This window comes from Littorina saxatilis, linkage group LG2 (genome assembly GCF_037325665.1).
Source record: "Littorina saxatilis isolate snail1 linkage group LG2, US_GU_Lsax_2.0, whole genome shotgun sequence".
Taxonomy (NCBI): Eukaryota; Metazoa; Mollusca; class Gastropoda; order Littorinimorpha; family Littorinidae; genus Littorina; species Littorina saxatilis.
The window spans coordinates 39,307,330-39,328,733 of NC_090246.1; the positions used below are offsets into that span (position 1 = coordinate 39,307,330).

Below are 21,404 nucleotides of genomic sequence, written 5' to 3' on the forward strand. Positions count from 1 at the left end.
GTGTTTGAATGTTGTTGTGCGATCAGTGTAAATAGCCATTCGGAGACGTAATTAAGTACAAATGACAAAAAGAAAAGAACTCTCATGAATAAGAATTCAATCAACAATTATTCATGCACACTCTTACCGAATTATAGCGTTGAAAGTTTATTAGTTTGAACGCAAAGTCCGAATTAATATGTGCAGTCTGAAATTAGCAGGCTGCGCGCACGACGACTGGTAGGCTGCGCGCACGATTACAGGTCGGCTGTACGCCAGATGACACCTTTACGGCATTTCGGCAAGAGGATTAACTAGGATTAATAATAATAATAATAATAATAATGGAAACTTATAGAGCGCTTACCTAGAAGCTCCAAGCGCTTTACAATGACATTAAGACATCAAGCATTAAGACACAAAAAGAACAGGAGTACAAAAGCAAATTCATCGTTTAAATCCATGCAGTCACAAAGAAACACACACGTGCGCACGCACATACGCGTGCGCATACACACACACATGCACAGATACACACAGACACACATTCACACACACACACGGCACACACACACACACACACATGCATACGCACACACACCGGACAGTTTGAAAGTTACTGGTTAGTCTAGAAAATGCTGTGTGAACAGGTGCGTTTTCCTGGATGTCTGCCTTTCACTGTCCTGGATGTCTGCCTTTCACTGTCCTGGATGTCTGCCTTTCACTGTCCTGGATGTCTGCCTGTCACTGTCCTGGATGTCTGCCTGTCACTGTCCTGGATGTCTGCCTTTCACTGTCCTGGATGTCTGCCTTTCACTGTCCTGGATGTCTGCCTGTCACTGTCCTGGATGTCTGCCTTTCACTGTCCTGGATGTCTGCCTTTCACTGTCCTGGATGTCTGCCTTTCACTGTCCTGGATGTCTGCCTTTCACTGTCCTGGATGTCTGCCTTTCACTGTCCTGGATGTCTGCCTTTCACTGTCCTGGATGTCTGCCTTTCACTGTCCTGGATGTCTGCCTTTCACTGTCCTGGATGTCTGCCTTTCACTGTCCTGGATGTCTGCCTTTCACTGTCCTGGATGTCTGCCTTTCACTGTCCTGGATGTCTGCCTTTCACTGTCCTGGATGTCTGGCTGTCACTGTCCTGGATGTCTGCCTGTCACTGTCCTGGATGTCTGCCTTTCACTGTTTGAGGAAACCAAGATCAGTTGCACAGGGAGCACCCACATCCTTTTGACCAGACAGCCGACACACCCGACAACCGACACACCCGACAACCGACACACCCGACAACCAACACACCCGACAACCGACACACCCGACAACCGACACACCCGACAACCAACACACCCGACAACCGACACACCCGACAACCGACACACCCGACAACCAACACACCCGACAACCAACACACCCGACAACCGACACACCCGACAACCAACACACCCGACAACCAACACACCCGACAACCGACACACCCGACAACCGACACACCAGACAGCCGACACACCCGACAACCGACACACCCGACAACCGACACACCCGACACACCTCTTGATGTCAACTCACCTTGTCCAACATTCAGGCACACAAAAAACACTGAGAGAAAACTTCATCTCACCATTTACTGTTTCACTCAACCGATAACACTGAAAATACATTTTACACCAGCATTTACTGATTCGCTCAACCGGGAACACAGAGAATACATTCCACACCAGCATTTTTTTATTCACTCAACCAGTAACACTGAAAATACATTTCACACAAGCATTTTCTGATTCACTCAACCGGTAATACTGAGAATACATTTCACACCAGCATTTTCTGATTCACTCAACTGGTAACACAGAGAATACATTTCACACAAGCATTTTCTGATTCACTCAACCGGTAATACTGAGAATACATTTCACACCAGCATTTTGTGATTCACTCAACTGGTAACACTGAGAATACATTTCACACCAGCATTTACTGATCCACTCAATCTGACCGCTTTCGTTCAAGTAACGAGTGTCCAAACATTCAAAAAGTCACATCAGAAGCTGTGTGTTGACACAATGTTGACACTGTCACGATGACTCTATGGCCCCTGACAGCTGACTGGGTCCACCAGGAAGAGTTGTCTGCACGAGGAGCTCCGTCAGCTGTGTGTACAACTCGCTCTGCTTGCCGTGGGTCACAGCGATGATCGTCTCGGCCTGAAAGAGGCACAGTTAATAGTTACATGCATTGTTGTAATCTGAGCAGTGTGTAAACACTAAACAGAGGTAGAAAATGGCAGTCAATATGACTGAATTCTTCAATCCTGACAAAAGGCAGTCAATATGACTGAATTCTTCAATCCTGACAAAAGGCAGTCAATATGACTGAATTCTTCAATCCTGACAAAAGGCAGTCAATATGACTGAATTCTTCAATCCTGACAAAAGGCAGTCAATATGACTGAATTCTTCAATCCTGACAAAAGGCAGTCAATATGACTGAATTCTTCAATCCTGACAAAAGGCAGTCAATATGACTGAATTCTTCAATCCTGACAAAAGGCAGTCAATATGACTGAATTCTTCAATCCTGACAAAAGGCAGTCAATATGACTGAATTCTTCAATCCTGACAAAAGGCAGTCAATATGACTGAATTCTTCAATCCTGACAAAAGGCAGTCAATATGACTGAATTCTTCAATCCTGACAAAAGGCAGTCAATATGACTGAATTCTTCAATCCTGACAAAAGGCAGTCAATATGACTGAATTCTTCAATCCTGACAAAAGGCAGTCAATATGACTGAATTCTTCAATCCTGACAAAAGGCAGTCAATATGACTGAATTCTTCAATCCTGACAAAAGGCAGTCAATATGACTGAATTCTTCAATCCTGACAAAAGGCAGTCAATATGACTGAATTCTTCAATCCTGACAAAAGGCAGTCAATATGACTGAATTCTTCAATCCTGACAAAAGGCAGTCAATATGACTGAATTCTTCAATCCTGACAAAAGGCAGTCAATATGACTGAATTCTTCAATCCTGACAAAAGGCAGTCAATATGACTGAATTCTTCAATCCTGACAAAAGGCAGTCAATATGACTGAATTCTTCAATCCTGACAAAAGGCAGTCAATATGACTGAATTCTTCAATCCTGACAAAAGGCAGTCAATATGACTGAATTCTTCAATCCTGACAAAAGGCAGTCAATATGACTGAATTCTTCAATCCTGACAAAAGGCAGTCAATATGACTGAATTCTTCAATCCTGACAAAAGGCAGTCAATATGACTGAATTCTTCAATCCTGACAAAAGGAAGACGACAGTGTTGAGAACACCCAGGACACACACACACTGGCCCAACACCCAGGACACACACACACTGGCCCAACACCCAGGACACACACACACTGGCCCAACACCCAGGACACACACACACTGGCCCAACACCTGAGTATTGACTGACATGCTCTCTGTCTCTCTCTCTTTCTCTCTTTCAATCTCTCTCTTTCAACCTCTCTCTCTCCCACACATTTATCTACTAAATGTATACATGTGAGAGACTGGCGAACATTCATACATGTATGAGAGACTGCAGTGAGCGTCTTGCACACGATCCAGCCACAGACATATCTCTTATCACCCCCCCCTCCCACCCGTAACCCCCACCCCACATCCATACAAACGCGCACACCAAACATCTATACCTGTAAGAGTCTGTAGAGAGTGTTCTGCACACATACCGTCCAACCACAGCCATACCTCTCATTAATCCATCCCCCCCCCCCTCCACACCCATACACACACACCAAACATCTATACCTCGCGGCGATAGACTGTGGCGAGGGTCTTGCGCATGGTTGAACCACCTGTCACTGAGACTATGGTGAGTGTCTTCCACACGGTCTCACAGCTGTAGCCTGCCCACCCTCCCTCAACACACACCCAACACCCTTAGGCCAAAAAAAAAATATGTCTGTTTCCGGTAACCCGACCGACCTTATTTTTAAGCGCCGACCCTAAAGGGTTTTTTCGCTTTTCGCACACACACACAAAAATAAAAATTAAAAAAATTAAAAAAATGAAGTCAAGTATATTTTATTTAGTTTCAATATATCTAGGTCAAAAACATGTGCTAAATAATTGTAAGTAAACTAAGGAAGTGTTTAAAAAAAACACGTAAAAAGAAGTTAACAAAACGTAAGAAAAAGGTAAAAAAATTTTTTAACAAAATAAAAAATTAAAAATAAAAACAACCGACCGACCCTTTTTTTTCCGGCGATGTTATTGTTATATGAAGTCTTATATCGCGCGCGTATCTCCAGACTCAGACTCAAGGCGCAGGGATCTATTTATGCCGTGTGAGATGGAATTTTTTACACAATACCTCACGCATTCACATCGACCAGCAGATCGCAGTCATTTCGGCGCATATCCTACTTTTCACGGCCTATTATTCCAAGTCACACGGGTATTTTGGTGGACATTTTTTATCTATGCCTATACCATTTTGCCAGGAAAGACCCTTTTGTCAATCGTGGGATCTTTAACGTGCACACCCCAATGTAGTGTACACGAAGGGACCTCGGTTTTTCGTCTCATCCGAAAGACTAGCACTTGAACCCACCACCTAGGTTAGGAAAGGGGGGAGAAAATTGCTAACGCCCTGACCCAGGGTCGAACTCGCAATCTCTCGCTTCCGAGCGCAAGTGCGTTACCACTCGGCCACCCAGTCCTGTGGTTGGACCGTGTGCAAGACGCTCGTCACAGTCTCTCACAGGTAAGGGTGTTAGGTATGTCAGTATGGGTGTGTTTGTTGGGGAAACAGACATATTTTTCTTTTTGGCCTTACCTGTGAGAGACTGTGACGAGCGTCCTGCACAGGGTCCAACCACAGCTGTTGCCTGCCCACCCACCCCCCAACAAACACACCCATACCGACACACCTAACACCCTTACCTGTGAGAGACTGTGACGAGCGTCTTGCACACGGTCCAACCACAGCTGTAGCCTGCCCGCCACCCACCCACCCCCCCCCCCCCCCAACAAACACACCCATACCGACACACCTAACACCCTTACCTGTGAGAGACTGTGACGAGCGTCTTGCACACGGTCCAACCACAGCTGTAGTTTGCCCACCCTCATCAGCTGTAGCCCGGCGTTAGGACTGCGGGGCGGTAACAGCTCACTGGAACCAGGTAACAAAAAGACAGTTATGAAGATCACATGCTTGGTTAGCTTAGGCAGAGACAGCTTTTCAGTCAGAGAACAGTTGATGAGGCATTTGGCATCAAAATGACAGTATTTGCCAAGATGTTTTTCCCAGCTCAGTTTTGCGCAAATTCTCCCCTGTGTTCAAACAGCATCGCTTGACACATTACACTGATACACAGATCCCAAGCTGTGTGGCTTTATGTTACTTAACTCTGCAACACCCACGCACACACACACAAAACGCATGCACACTTGTATGCAAACACACACACACGCTCACACAAAGAGAGGCTTACACACACAAACACACACACAAACACACACACATACACACACACACATACTACCCTACTTACCTGTATGGTGTGAGAGTGGCCACCCCATAATCCAAGGCTTCTTCCCACAAGGCACTATTAATGGCAGCATCAAAGGCGCGATCCAACACACGCAGCAGGTACACGTTGGACGACGACAAGACGACCTTCACCTTGGCCAGGCACGCACGACACGCACCCAGAATCTCATCAATGTCATCTAAAAGTCAAACAAACCAAACTAACATCAGGGTTTTCTCATTCTTATATTAAGCTTTTCATTCAGCAGAAAATAATTTGAAAGAGCTATCAACAACAAAAAATCCAAACAATTTAATAAAATGAAAACCAAACAGGAAAAGAAGTACAGGCAAATCCAGCTAACTCACAAACGGTTAAGTCAAAAATTCGCTTAGCACACAAAGAAATTCTGGTCCGGAATTATCCCTCTTTATCTATGTGTACAAAGTACCCTGAGCTCGAAATGGGATTTCTCTTACGTAAGTCGAAAGACGGATAGCACACAACAGAAAGTCAGTCCCAAAGACAAAATTTACTCTATATTTACTACAGCAACTCGAAACACGAAACTTGGCGTCTCACACTAGCGCATTGTGTAACCTTATTCCCTTCTTCTCTACACGGACGCCACACCGACTGGTCAGTCGGCACGCAATAAAGTATGAACTGAAGTTAGGAGGGGGCGAGGAGTAAGGAGGGGGCGAGGAGTAAGGAGAATTATCCAACTCCAAGAAAACATTCTGAAAAAGGTGGGGAAGTGGTGACAAGGCAGTGAACGCACTCACCATGCACTGACATCATACGAAAGCAGCCACACAAACACAGCACAGAGGCAGAGGCAGGTGTGCAGATGCTTTGTGAGAATAAGCGTTGAAAACCAGTTTGATTTAAAAAAAACAGCAAATAGAGCCGCATGTCATAATCATTCTTCTTGTCTGGCTTTATTGACTGCATGCCGATCTTGTGGCAGTGACTTTTCACTCTTCAGTCGGACTGTACACAAACCGCTCTCACTCTCCCTCACTGACTACTCTAAGCCCTGACAACTGATCCTTGGAAATTGTTTGGAAGAGTACACCTCTCTATTTCTCTCCTGCTGACTTCAGTGATACCGGACACCCCACTGAGTTTAGCCAGCTACCCCCCCCCCCCCCCCTCTCTCTCTCTCTCTCTCCCCCCAGCCATGTACTGTTTGGTGCTGTGGCCAGAGAGGTGTCACCGGCTAATTGAGGCCAGCTGCACTGTTCACTCAGAGCAAAACTAGTTGACTGTGTCTAACTTTTGACAAAGCAACACAACTGAAGGGTTCACAGATTAGGTAACCGACTCACTGGTCAAGGCTGCAAGGAAACAAGAGTATCTTGTCAATGAAAGAGGTTACACACAGATACGCGATGCTGAGAACGGTGGCCGATTTTTCACTCTCTTTCTCGGAGGGCCTTCATCATTGCAGGGACTGCTGTAAAGAAATGCTTGCTCAGAAACTAACTCTTTTTGCATTGAAACATGCACCAGAACTGGTGGACACCATCGACAATGTCAAACATGAAATCGAAGCAGTTTGCTTGAGGAAACGGTCGTCAGCAACTCAAACTTCTCTGTTTTCTTTTTTTAAGAAAATCTGAGGTGACTTTCTTTGTGGCCCCGCCCCCTCCCTCTGTAAGGACCCCCCCTCCATAAGGACCGATTTTTGTCAACATTTTCAAGGTCGCTAGAGAGGGGTTCCACTGTACTATGACCAAGTCGAAATTTCGGATAGGACACAATAACAATTCGGTCCCTTCAATTTCGTCTTATCCGGATTTGCCTGTATGTAGCTAACTCAAGAACATTCCAAACACCACTTATTCTTTGATAAAAAAAATATGTCAACACATTTTTGTACATCTACATGTCGCACCCTTCAAGTGGTTAACTAACGGTTAAATTCACACGCACTGTTTTCCTTTCCACCATGTTTCAGACACCTCCATGTTACTTTCTCTTTGGAAACAGTCCTTCTTCTTCTTCTGCCTTCGTAGGTTGCAACTCACACATACACTTGTGTTTTGCATGAGACGGCTTTTACCTGTGTGACCGAGTGCCTCAATCTTAGGAGGCAAAGCCAGTCACAAACAGGATTGAGATTTGTGAGCTAAATGAACAGCCCTATAAATGAACAGCCCTATAAAAACCGCTATGGGTACGCAAAGGTTGGCAAGAGCATAGCAGACGACAACAGCAGCCAGACCCCATCACTGACGTCTTAGCCACTAGGCTACTGAGCCCATCACTGACGTCTTAGCCACTAGGCTACTGAGCCCATCACTGACGTCTTAGCCACTAGGCTACTGAGCCCATCACTGACGTCTTAGCCACTAGGCTACTGAGCCCATCACTGACGTCTTAGCCACTAGGCTACTGAGCCCATCACTGACGTCTTAGCCACTAAGCTACTGAGCCCATCACTGACGTCTTAGCCACTAGGCTACTGAGCCCATCACTGACGTCTTAGCCACTAGGCTACTGAGCCCATCACTGACGTCTTAGCCACTAGGCTACTGAGCCCATCACTGACGTCTTAGCCACTAGGCTACTGAGCCCATCACTGACGTCTTAGCCACTAGGCTACTGACCCCATCACTGACGTCTTAGCCACTAGGCTACTGAGCCCATCACCGACGTCTTAGCCACTAGGCTACTGACCCCATCACCGACGTCTTAGCCACTAGGCTACTGAGTCCATCACTGACGTCTTAGCCACTAGGCTACTGACCCCATCACTGACGTCTTAGCCACTAGGCTACTGAGTCCATCACTGACGTCTTAGCCACTAGGCTACTGACCCCATCACCGACGTCTTAGCCACTAGGCTACTGAGTCCATCACTGACGTCTTAGCCACTAGGCTACTGAGCCCATCACTGACGTCTTAGCCACTAGGCTACTGAGCCCATCACTGACGTCTTAGCCACTAGGCTACCGAGCCCATCACTGACGTCTTAGCCACTAGGCTACTGAGCCCATCACTGACATCTTAGCCACTAGGCTACTGAGCCCATCACTGACGTCTTAGCCACTAGGCTACTGAGCCCATCACTGACATCTTAGCCACTAGGCTACTGAGCCCATCACTGACGTCTTAGCCACTAGGCTACTGAGCCCATCACTGACATCTTAGCCACTAGGCTACTGAGCCCATCACTGACATCTTAGCCACTAGGCTACTGAGCCCATCACTGACGTCTTAGCCACTAGGCTACTGAGCCCATCACTGACGTCTTAGCCACTAGGCTACTGAGCCCATCACTGACGTCTTAGCCACTAGGCTACTGAGCCCATCACTGACATCTTAGCCACTAGGCTACTGAGCCCATCACTGACGTCTTAGCCACTAGGCTACTGAGCCCATCACTGACATCTTAGCCACTAGGCTACTGAGCCCATCACTGACGTCTTAGCCACTAGGCTACTGAGCCCATCACTGACATCTTAGCCACTAGGCTACTGAGCCCATCACTGACATCTTAGCCACTAGGCTACTGAGCCCATCACTGACGTCTTAGCCACTAGGCTACTGAGCCCATCACTGACGTCTTAGCCACTAGGCTACTGAGCCCATCACTGACGTCTTAGCCACTAGGCTACTGAGCCCATCACTGACGTCTTAGCCACTAGGCTACCGAGCCCATCACTGACGTCTTAGCCACTAGGCTACTGAGCCCATCACTGACATCTTAGCCACTAGGCTACTGAGCCCATCACTGACGTCTTAGCCACTAGGCTACTGAGCCCATCACTGACATCTTAGCCACTAGGCTACCGAGCCCATCACTGACGTCTTAGCCACTAGGCTACTGAGCCCATCACTGACATCTTAGCCACTAGGCTACTGAGCCCATCACTGACGTCTTAGCCACTAAGCTACTGAGCCCATCACTGACGTCTTAGCCACTAAGCTACTGAGCCCATCACTGACGTCTTAGCCACTAGGCTACCGAGCTCATCACTGACGTCTTAGCCACTAGGCTACTGAGCCCATCACTGACGTCTTAGCCACTAAGCTACTGAGCCCATCACTGACGTCTTAGCCACTAGGCTACTGACCCCATCACTGACGTCTTAGCCACTAGGCTACTGAGCCCATCACCGACGTCTTAGCCACTAGGCTACTGAGCCCATCACTGACGTCTTAGCCACTAGGCTACTGAGCCCATCACTGACGTCTTAGCCACTAGGCTACTGAGCCCATCACTGACGTCTTAGCCACTAGGCTACTGAGCCCATCACTGACGTCTTAGCCACTAGGCTACTGAGCTCATCACTGACGTCTTAGCCACTAGGCTACTGAGCCCATCACTGACGTCTTAGCCACTAGGCTACTGAGCTCATCACTGACGTCTTAGCCACTAGGCTACTGAGCCCATCACTGACGTCTTAGCCACTAGGCTACTGAGCCCATCACTGACGTCTTAGCCACTAGGCTACTGAGCCCATCACTGACGTCTTAGCCACTAGGCTACTGAGCCCATCACTGACGTCTTAGCCACTAGGCTACTGAGCCCATCACTGACGTCTTAGCCACTAGGCTACTGAGCCCATCACTGACGTCTTAGCCACTAGGCTACTGAGCCCATCACTGACGTCTTAGCCACTAGGCTACTGAGCCCATCGTCTGTGACTGTGGGCTGTGTGACACAAGAAGGTGAATTATGGCACAAGACGGAGTTCAGCTTATGCTGAGAAAAGAGCAACGTTACCGGAGGATTTCTTGATCTGGTCCACACGATCCACAGTTTGCTGGCAGGAGTTGATAGCGCTCTTCACTGCCTGGCTGTCGGCGTCATCTACAAAGTGTACGAGAAGTAAGAAGATAATGCATGCAGTGGTTACCGCTCTTTACAAGACAGGTAAGAAGATTGTAATTACAACCAGTCAGACAGGCAACTACTGTCAGTGCTAAACCACACTGACTTCTTTCATTGCATCATTCTTGAAATTCAAATACATGTACTGTGTAAATACCCCCCTACCCCCCCACCCCCCCCCCCCCCACCCCTTTAAAAAATCAAAAATACCCATAAAATCAGGACTTACAACGAAGAGAATCGTATAACAAGTCGCTTAAGGCGAAATTACTACATTTAGTCAAGCTGTGGAACTCACAGAATGAAACTGAACGTAGTCCGCCGCTAGTGCAAAAGGCAGTGAAAGTGACGAGCCTGTTTGGCGCGGTAGCGGTTGCGCTGTGCTTCATAGCACGCTTTACTGTACCTCTCTTCGTTTTAACTTTCTGAGCATGTTTTTAATCCAAACATATCATATCTATATGTTTTTGGAATCAGGAACCGACAAGGAATAAGATGAAATAGGTTTTAAAACGATTTCGGAAATTTAATTTTAATCATAATTTTTATATTTTTAATTTTCAGAGCTTGTTTTTAATCCGAATATAACATATTTATATGTTTTTGGAATCAGAACATGATGAAGAATAAAATAAAAGTAATTTTGGATCGCTTTATAAAAAAATAATTTTAATTACAATTTTCAGATTTTTAATGACCAAAGTCATTAGTTAATTTGTAAGCCTCCATGCTGAAATGCAATACCGAAGTCCGGCCTTCGTCGAAGATTGCTTGGCCAAAATTTCAATCAATTTGATTGAAAATTGAGGGTTTGACAGTGCCGCCTCAACTTTTACAAAAAGCTGGATATGACGTCATAAAAGACATTTATCGAAAAAATGAAAACAGCATCTGGGGATATCATACCCAGGAACTCTCATGTAAAACAGCATCTGGGGATATCATACCCAGGAACTCTCATGTAAAATTTCATAAAGATCGGTCCAGTAGTTTACTCTGAATCGCTCTACACACACACACGCACAGACAGACACACACACACATACACCACGACCCTCGTCTCGATTCCCCCTCTATGTTAAAACATTTAGTCAAAACAGAGGTAAATTCAGACACACAACATACCAGGATCAGTGACGGTGGAATCTGCTCCTGAGGTCATCACTTTATCCTGACACAGAAAGATGTACAGTCAAGGTCATCACTTTATCCTGACACAGAAAGATGTACAGTCAAGGTCATCACTTTATCCTGACACAGAAAGATGTACAGTCAAGGTCATCACTTTATCCTGACACAGAAAGATGTACAGTCAAGGTCATCACTTTATCCTGACACAGAAAGATGTACAGTCAAGGTCATCACTTTATCCTGACACAGAAAGATGTACAGTCAAGGTCATCACTTTATCCTGACACAGAAAGATGTACAGTCAAGGTCATCACTTTATCCTGACACAGAAAGATGTACAGTCAAGGTCATCACTTTATCCTGACACAGAAAGATGTACAGTCAAGGTCATCACTTTATCCTGACACAGAAAGATGTACAGTCAAGGTCATCACTTTATCCTGACACAGAAAGATGTACAGTCAAGATTAGTGTGATTTGTCTTTTCAATCAAGAATAAACAAGTCTTTGGGGATGTCTGCACGAACATTAATGACCCTCTGTGTGAGGATGAAAGTAACATGATTCATCTGATACAGCACATTGTAGTTTTCATTCTTCTTCTGCGTTCGTGGGCTGAAACTCCCACGTACACTACGTGTATTTTTTGCACGAGTGGAATTTTACGTGTATGACCGTTTTTACCCCGCCATTTAGGCAGCCATACGCCGCTTTCGGGGGAAGCATGCTGGGTATTTTCGTGTTTCTATAACCCACCGAACTCTCACATGGATTACAGGGTCTTTTCCGTGCGCACTTGGTCTTGTGCTTGCGTGTACACACGGGGGTGTTCGGACACCGAGGAGAGTCTGCACACAAAGTTGACTCTGAGAAATAAATCTCTCGCCGAACGTGGGGACGAACTCACGCTGACAGCGGCCAACTGGATACAAATCCAGCGCGCTACCGACTGAGCTATATCCCCGCCCTAGTTTTCATTTATTTCAGTCAATTTCGTTTGATGTCTTCCACTGATCAAAGTGTCCAAACGCCCTAGTGTGCTCACATGCCCATGGAAAAGATCCCAAGCTCACAGAGAAAGTCTCACTCTCAGGGATTGGAAAACACGAATACAAGCATGCAAGAACATTTTCTGTGTTTATGCATTTTGAAAATGGACAGTAAAACTTTCCTATCATATCTTACCCTATGATGCCTTGTCTTGTCTAACGCAGAATCTTACCCTATGATGCCTTGTCTTGTCTAACGCAGAATCTTACCCTATGACGCCTTGTCTTGTCTAACGCAGAATCTTACCCTATGACGCCTTGTCTTGTCTAACACAGAATCTTACCCTATGATGCCTTGTCTTGTCTAACACAGAATCTTACCCTATGATGCCTTGTCTTGTCTAACACAGAATCTTACCCTATGATGCCTTGTCTTGTCTAACGCACAAAACCAAGACTGAGCAGAGCAAATCAGTTGCCACGTGCTAGCCCCAGCAAAAGGAGCCCCACTTATTTTGGACAAAATTCCCCAAGAACAATATTAGGGTTTCTCCAAATCCAAAATACAGTGGAACCCCTCTTTAGGACCCCCATTTTTACAATTCCCTCCTTTTTCAGACCCTGTTTTCTCAGATTTTCTGTTCATAAACTCTGTAAAGGTACCCCCATTTTAAGACTCCCTCCTTTTTCAGACCATGTTTTCTAAAAAAAATGTTGAGGTCTTAAAAGGGGGTCACTTTACCAAATAACAAAAATACATACCAGTGAGCTATCGTGGCAGCGCGGACACTGACACAGGAAGTAGTACTGTTGCTGCAGTTGTTGTTGACGTTCCCACGACGGGGCCAGCTGGTCCACGTAACTCAGGAACACTGTCTGGCTCACCTGCACACACAGGTGAAAAACAGGTGAAATCACATGATATCTCACATGGTCAAGCATACCAGCATACAACTTTTTGTCATCATTGTCTGATGGGTTGTTGACAGACCATTTTGCAGGTCCTCGGGGAGCTTAGTATAATTGCCACCCTCTGTTTCTTTCAACTGGGTCCATAAAGATGAAACAGACGAGAAAATGCTCCCCTCGTACCAACAGATGAGCTGGCGTGTCAACAAGCAATCAAATACAGCATTGAAACATCCTGCAGTCACTCACCTGACTCAGGTCTTCAGTCACTTACCTGACTTGGGTCTGCAGTCACTCACCTGACTCAGGTCTGCAGTCACTCACCTGACTCAGGTCTTCAGTCACTTACCTGACTTGGGTCTGCAGTCACTCACCTGACTCAGGTCTGCAGTCACTCACCTGACTCGGGTCTGCAGTCACTCACCTGACTCAGGTCTGCAGTCACTCACCTGACTCAGGTCTGCAGTCACTCACCTGACTCAGGTCTTCAGTCACTTACCTGACTTGGGTCTGCAGTCACTCACCTGACTCAGGTCTTCAGTCACTAACCTGAGTCGGGTCTGCAGTCACTCACCTGACTCAGGTCTGCAGTCACTCACCTGACTCGGGTCTGCAGTCACTCACCTGACTCGGGTCTGCACAAGGGATGTTGTCCACAGCTCGTACGTACAGCGTCCGACCCTGAAAGGTCACCACGGCGCTCGGTGTACACCGGTGATCCAGACACGAAGGGCTGCACACACCATAGAACATGACATCAGTTAGTGCCGATCCTGACACTGGATAAAATATGACATCATTTAGCGGTGAGCCAAACATGAAATAACATAATATTGATATCGGCAAGTAACATGTTCCTGCATACAATTCCCAGGTTCACTGCACAAGGAAATACCCACCAGCCTGTATAAGTAATATTAGCAACCCAAAATGAATGAAAACCAAGACAATATTCAAAGTATAAAGGCAACCCTTAATTGAGCCCTGCGAAGAAAACGCAAAGTCTTCTTCCTGAAAACTGAGCGCCAAAGCTTTGTTCAGCAAGCTGTGTGAAGTAGACTTTGTTCAGCAAGCTGTGTGAAGTAGACTTTGTTCAGCAAGCTGTGTGAAGTAGACTTTGTTCAGCAAGCTGTGTGAAGTAGACTTTGTTCAGCAAGCTGTGTGAAGTAGACTTTGTTCAGCAAGCTGTGTGAAGTAGACTTTGTTCAGCAAGCTGTGTGAAGTAGACTTTGTTCAGCAAGCTGTGTGAAGTAGACTCTGCGAAGTTAATTTAGTTTATGAGGAACGCTGAAAGATTTCAAACCTGAACCTACTCATCAACTTATCCTCTAAGACAGGAAAGTCCTCAAGGCCGGGCCACTTGGGACATGACAGGGGGGAGGTTAGAGAGGAGGAGAGACAATAAACGAGAGATGTAGCTGAGACTAGACCTGGGAACCCCTGTTTTGCACTTGGAGAATTTTCAAGCAAACTTGGTGTACAGTAGTCCCTTCCATTTCCGGCCCTTTCGTGGGCGTGAACCTGCCCGGAGCGGCCAGCTTTCCCATGACTAATGAGTTTTCCTTCTATAATTGACTCTTAATGGCCGTTAACCTGTCTGACGCGGTCAACGGTCACTGATTTTTGCCCTAAGGTGCCCCTCTTACTCGACAGGAGCGGCCACTTAACGGCCACTTGTCGCTTTCGCGGGCGAGCGCCTTGTTTGAATAGATGTATTTGGTTGCTTCCTTCAGTATCAAACTTAAAGTGCTTGAATCATTAATATCCAGCTTGTGTGTGTGTGTGTGTGTGTGTGTGTGTGGTGTGTGTGTGTGTGTGTGACGGTGTGTGTGTGTGTGTGTGTGTGTTGTGTGCACAGACGGCACAGCACGAGCAGACGACATGAATACTTACGCATGCGCAAACTGTAAATACAGACATGCGCATACATGTACATTTACGGCAGTCACTTCCGGATCGATCACAGCTGATGTGAGTTTGAAACACTTGTTTATCTGACACTCAAATACATATATAATAATCCAAACAACACACATAGAAACATACGAAACAATAGCTTAGCCAGGACGATCGAGTTAAACACGCAAATAATTAAGATGTATAAACGAAAGCAAAACTAACAGAGACAATGAAAACTTGATCGTGTTTTGGGTTTTTTTTTGGAGGAGGAGGGGGCCTGTAATGAACGGCCACCTGATATTTGCGGTCACCTTTGCAATGACTAATGGGTGACCGGATATGGCAGGTACTACTGTATTTTCAGAAAAATGAGCGTACTCCACACAGCATTTGAACATCCATGAATTAACCATGCTTCAAACACGCCTGTTGCACTGTTTATTAAGTTTACCAATACATTTAAAACAAATGCTTATTTCAATGTTTACTGACAAAAACTGTAATCATGTGTCAAAGTACTGGATCTGCTTCAGGATGTGCTTGTGAAGAAAAGTAGTGTAGGAATTGTTCTCGTCATATCTTTTTTTCCACTGACCGTACTGATCGTATTCTAGACAATCATGCGTACAAAATACAGCAAAATCGTATGGGTTCCCAGGTCTGTAAGACCATGCCAGGAATAAAGTGTAACAAGCGCTGAGACAGACCTGAGGTAGACACCGGATCCTACGTCACGCAGCTCTTCGTCCGCTATGGTGAATGTGTTGATCACCATCTGGTACACAAAACACAGAGGTCAAATAACACACACACACACACACACACTCCAACAAAACAAACACAGACACACACATACAGTATGCACATTCAGATACTTACTTTACCAAATATGTCCAGCAGTGTTTTGGTGTCTGGGAGTTGCATGTAGTCGCCTGCCAACTTGGCCAGAGTGAAGCACATTTTGCTGAAAGCGTCACAGCGACCAGCATCTTTCTCTATCTCACCCACATCTACGTGACAAGAATAAATACACAACAACAAAACTGTCAACATAACCGTTGTCTCTCTCTATCTCACCCACATCTACGTGACAAGAATAAATACACAACAACAAAACTGTCAACATAACCGTTGTCTCTCTCTATATCACCCACATCTATATGACAAGAATAAATACACAATGATACAACTGTCAACATAACCGTTGTCTCTCTCTATCTCACCCACATCTACGTGACAAGAATAAATACACAATGATACAACTGTCAACATAACCGTTGTCTCTCTCTATCTCACCCACATCTACGTGACAAGAATAAATACACAATGATACAACTGCCAACACGAGAAAAGAATTATTTAAAATCCTGACAACTCTTATACCCTTAATTGGGTATAAGTTTCTATAAGAATTTGTTTTAAGTCAAGTCAAGTCAAGTCAAGTATTTTATTGTTTTGGGCCCAGAGGGCTTTGAAACAAAGATATAACTTTAACACAAAAAAAGGTAACAAATCAGACAGTTAATATATGTATATAAATTGAGCGGACAAATACAACAATACTATACGACCAAATTAAATTGGCAATATACACTTCCATACATGCAAACAAAAAGAAAAATAGGTTTAACAAAATCAGGTAAGAAATCAGGCAGATAATATGTATACATTAAGCGGACAACGATAATATACAGCTGAAGTAAATTGGCAATACCATTATGCCATGCATCTTTTGTAAAAACACAAAACAAAAGCATGTATTACATATATACATACCAATAAAGAAACTAGATATAACGCTAACATACTAAAATCATAAGTTCTTTTAAGTGTTTCTATAAGTTCATTTCGTACAGGACTTTATCCCCAGCAGCTAATGTGAGCCTGCATGGGAAAACCAGGCTAAATGGGAAAATTTTGACTTTTTACTTTTTGAAATGATATGAAACTTCAGACTTTGAGAAACTGAAAAGTAAAAAGGAGATTCTGTCAAAATAAAAGAGAATAAAGTCTTACGAGACATCAGGTGTTGAAACGTCGGCAGTCCCGGATCCCTCGTGGCGCCCGCCCCGTCCTCCCCTTGCTGTGCCAGGAAACTTTGTTTGTTTAATTCAGAGATTATGCCAGCTTTTAAAACAATGCGTTGGGCACACGCAATGACAGGGGAAACATGTGCCACAAAGTACGATTTTTGCGTAAAGTGAAAACCCATTTTTAAGGCCCTCCCTTTTAAGACCCTGTTTTCTCACATTTTGTGTTGATAAAGTGTGTAAAGTGACCCCCATTGTAAGACTCCCTCCTTTCTCACATTTTGTGTTGATAAACTGTGTAAATTGTCCCCCATTGTAAGACTCACTCCTTTCTCACATTTTGTGTTGATAAAGTGTGTAAATTGACCCCCATTGTAAGACTCCCTCCTTTCTCACATTTTGTGTTGATAAAGTGTGTAAATTGACCCCCATTGTAAGACTCCCTCCTTTCTCACATTTTGTGTTGATAAAGTGTGTAAATTGACCCCCATTGTAAGACTCCCTCCTTTCCCACATTTTGTGTTGATAAAGTGTGTAAAGTGACCCCCATTGTAAGACTCACTCCTTTCCCACATTTTGTGTTGATAAAGTGTGTAAAGTGACCCCCATTGTAAGACTCACTCCTTTCCCACATTTTGTGTTGATAAAGTGTGTAAAGTGACCCCCATTGTAAGACTCACTCCTTTCCCACATTTTGTGTTGATAAAGTGTGTAAAGTGACCCCCATTGTAAGACTCACTCCTTTCCCACATTTTGTGTTGATAAAGTGTGTAAAGTGACCCCCATTGTAAGACTCACTCCTTTCCCACATTTTGTGTTGATAAAGTGTGTAAAGTGACCCCCATTGTAAGACTCACTCCTTTCTCACATTTTGTGTTGATAAAGTGTGTAAAGTGACCCCCATTGTAAGACTCCCTCCTTTCTCACATTTTGTGTTGATAAACTGTGTAAATTGTCCCCCATTGTAAGACTCACTCCTTTCTCACATTTTGTGTTGATAAAGTGTGTAAATTGACCCCCATTGTAAGACTCACTCCTTTCTCACATTTTGTGTTGATAAAGTGTGTAAAGTGACCCCCATTGTAAGACTCACTCCTTTCCCACATTTTGTGTTGATAAAGTGTGTAAAGTGACCCCCATTGTAAGACTCACTCCTTTCCCACATTTTGTGTTGATAAAGTGTGTAAAGTGACCCCCATTGTAAGACTCACTCCTTTCCCACATTTTGTGTTGATAAAGTGTGTAAAGTGACCCCCATTGTAAGACTCACTCCTTTCCCACATTTTGTGTTGATAAAGTGTGTAAAGTGACCCCCATTGTAAGACTCACTCCTTTCCCACATTTTGTGTTGATAAAGTGTGTAAAGTGACCCCCATTGTAAGACTCACTCCTTTCCCACATTTTGTGTTGATAAAGTGTGTAAAGTGACCCCCATTGTAAGACTCACTCCTTTCCCACATTTTGTGTTGATAAAGTGTGTAAATTGACCCCCATTGTAAGACTCACTCCTTTCTCACATTTTGTGTTGATAAAGTGTGTAAATTGACCCCCATTGTAAGACTCACTCCTTTCTCACATTTTGTGTTGATAAAGTGTGTAAATTGACCCCCACTGTAAGACTCACTCCTTTCCCAGGTCTGGAAAGGGGGCTCCACTGTACTGAGTTTTGCATGTCAGACCAGCACACATACAGACCAGCACACATACAGACCAGCACACATACAGACCAGCACACATACAGACCAGCACACATACAGACCAGCACACATACAGACCAGCACACATACAGACCAGCACACATACAGACCAGCACACATACAGACCAGCACACATACAGACCAGCACACATACAGACCAGCACACATACAGACCAGCACACATACAGACCAGCACACATACAGACCAGCACACATACAGACCAGCACACATACAGACCAGCACACATACAGACCAGCACACATACAGACCAGCACACATACAGACCAGCACACATACAGACCAGCACACATACAGACCAACACACATACAGACCAGCACACATACAGACCAGCACACATACAGACCAGCACACATACAGACCAGCACACATACAGACCAGCACACATACAGACCAGCACACATACAGACCAGCACACATACAGACCAGCACACATACAGACCAGCACACATACAGACCAGCACACATACAGACCAGCACACATACAGACCAACACACATACAGACCAGCACACATACAGACCAGCACACATACAGACCAGCACACATACAGACCAGCACACATACAGACCAGCACACATACAGACCAGCACACATACAGACCAGCACACATACAGACCAACACACATACAGACCAGCACACATACAGACCAGCACACATACAGACCAGCACACATACAGACCAGCACACATACAGACCAACACACATACAGACCAGCACACATACAGACCAGCACACATACAGACCAGCACACATACAGACCAGCACACATACAGACCAACACACATACAGACCAGCACACATACAGACCAGCACACATACAGACCAGCACACATACAGACCAGCACACATACAGACCAGCACACATACAGACCAACACACATACAGACCAGCACACATACAGACCAGCACACATACAGACCAGCACACATACAGACCAGCACACATACAGACCAGCACACATACAGACCAGCACACATACAGACCAGCACACATACAGACCAGCACACATACAGACCAGCACACATACAGACCAACACACATACAGACCAGCACACATACAGACCAGCACACATACAGACCAGCACACATACAGACCAGCACACATACAGACCAGCACACATACAGACCAGCACACATACAGACCAGCACACATACAGACCAGCACACATACAGACCAGCACACATACAGACCAGCACACATACAGACCAACAAACAAACAAGCAAAAACATTATGGCTCTCCTTGTAACCCATCTACAGTACGACAACAAAAACAACCACAAGCAAACAATAACAAAAATACTTTAAAAAAAGCCAGAAAAGCAGCCGGAGCAAAGGGAGGTAAGTACCATGTGTTTGAGGACCAGTCTCAGCATGACACTGTCGGTGGACATAGCAAAGGGAAGTAAGTACCATGTGTTTGAGGACCAGTCTCAGCATGACATTGTCGGTGGACATAACAAAGGGAGGTAAGTACCATGTGTTTGAGGACCAGTCTCAGCATGACACTGTCGGTGGACATAGCAAAGGGAAGTAAGTACCATGTGTTTGAGGACCAGTCTCAGCATGACATTGTCGGTGGACATAACAAAGGGAGGTAAGTACCATGTGTTTGAGGACCAGTCTCAGCATGACACTGTCGGTGGACATAACAAAGGGAGGTAAGTACCATGTGTTTGAGGACCAGTCTCAGCATGACACTGTCGGTGGACATAACAAAGGGAGGTAAGTACCATGTGTTTGGGGACCAGTCTCAGCATGACATTGTCGGTGGACATAACAAAGGGAGGTAAGTACCATGTGTTTGGGGACCAGTCTCAGCATGACATTGTCGGTGGACATAACAAAGGGAGGTAAGTACCATGTGTTTGAGGACCAGTCTCAGCATGACACTGTCGGTGGACATAACAAAGGGAGGTAAGTACCATGTGTTTGAGGACCAGCCTCAGCATGACATTGTCGGTGGACATAACAAAAGGAGGTAAGTACCATGTGTTTGAGGACCAGTCTCAGCATGACACTGTCGGTGGACATAACAAAGGAAGGTAAGTACCATGTGTTTGGGGACCAGTCTCAGCATGACACTGTCGGTGGACATAACAAAGGGAGGTAAGTACCATGTGTTTGAGGACCAGTCTCAGCATGACACTGTCGGTGGACATAACAAAGGGAGGTAAGTACCATGTGTTTGAGGACCAGTCTCAGCATGACACTGTCGGTGGACATAACAAAGGGAGGTAAGTACCATGTGTTAGGGGACCAGTCTCAGCATGACATTGTCGGTGGACATAACAAAGGGAGGTAAGTACCATGTGTTTGAGGACCAGTCTCAGCATGACACTGTCGGTGGACATAAC

The 21,404-nt window shown here is 45.2% G+C and overlaps 1 protein-coding gene and 1 long non-coding RNA gene across 2 annotated transcripts in view; both read right to left on the minus strand.

Moving 5' to 3' along the window:
• LOC138956214 (uncharacterized) overlaps positions 1–21,404 on the minus strand; it is a 103,118-nt gene that overhangs the window by 68,221 nt on the left and 13,493 nt on the right. The gene's annotated exons all lie outside the window — the stretch shown is intronic.
• On the minus strand, positions 1,590–20,991 carry LOC138958973 (histone-lysine N-methyltransferase SMYD3-like; the record flags this gene model as incomplete). Its single annotated transcript, XM_070330320.1, is given in 11 exon segments — positions 1,590–2,182; positions 5,055–5,163; positions 5,546–5,723; positions 10,263–10,349; positions 11,496–11,541; positions 13,253–13,375; positions 14,024–14,132; positions 16,006–16,073; positions 16,178–16,308; positions 17,315–17,381; positions 20,973–20,991. Coding segments are annotated over 11 exon segments (1,066 nt in total), but the record flags the coding sequence as incomplete, so codon positions are not given.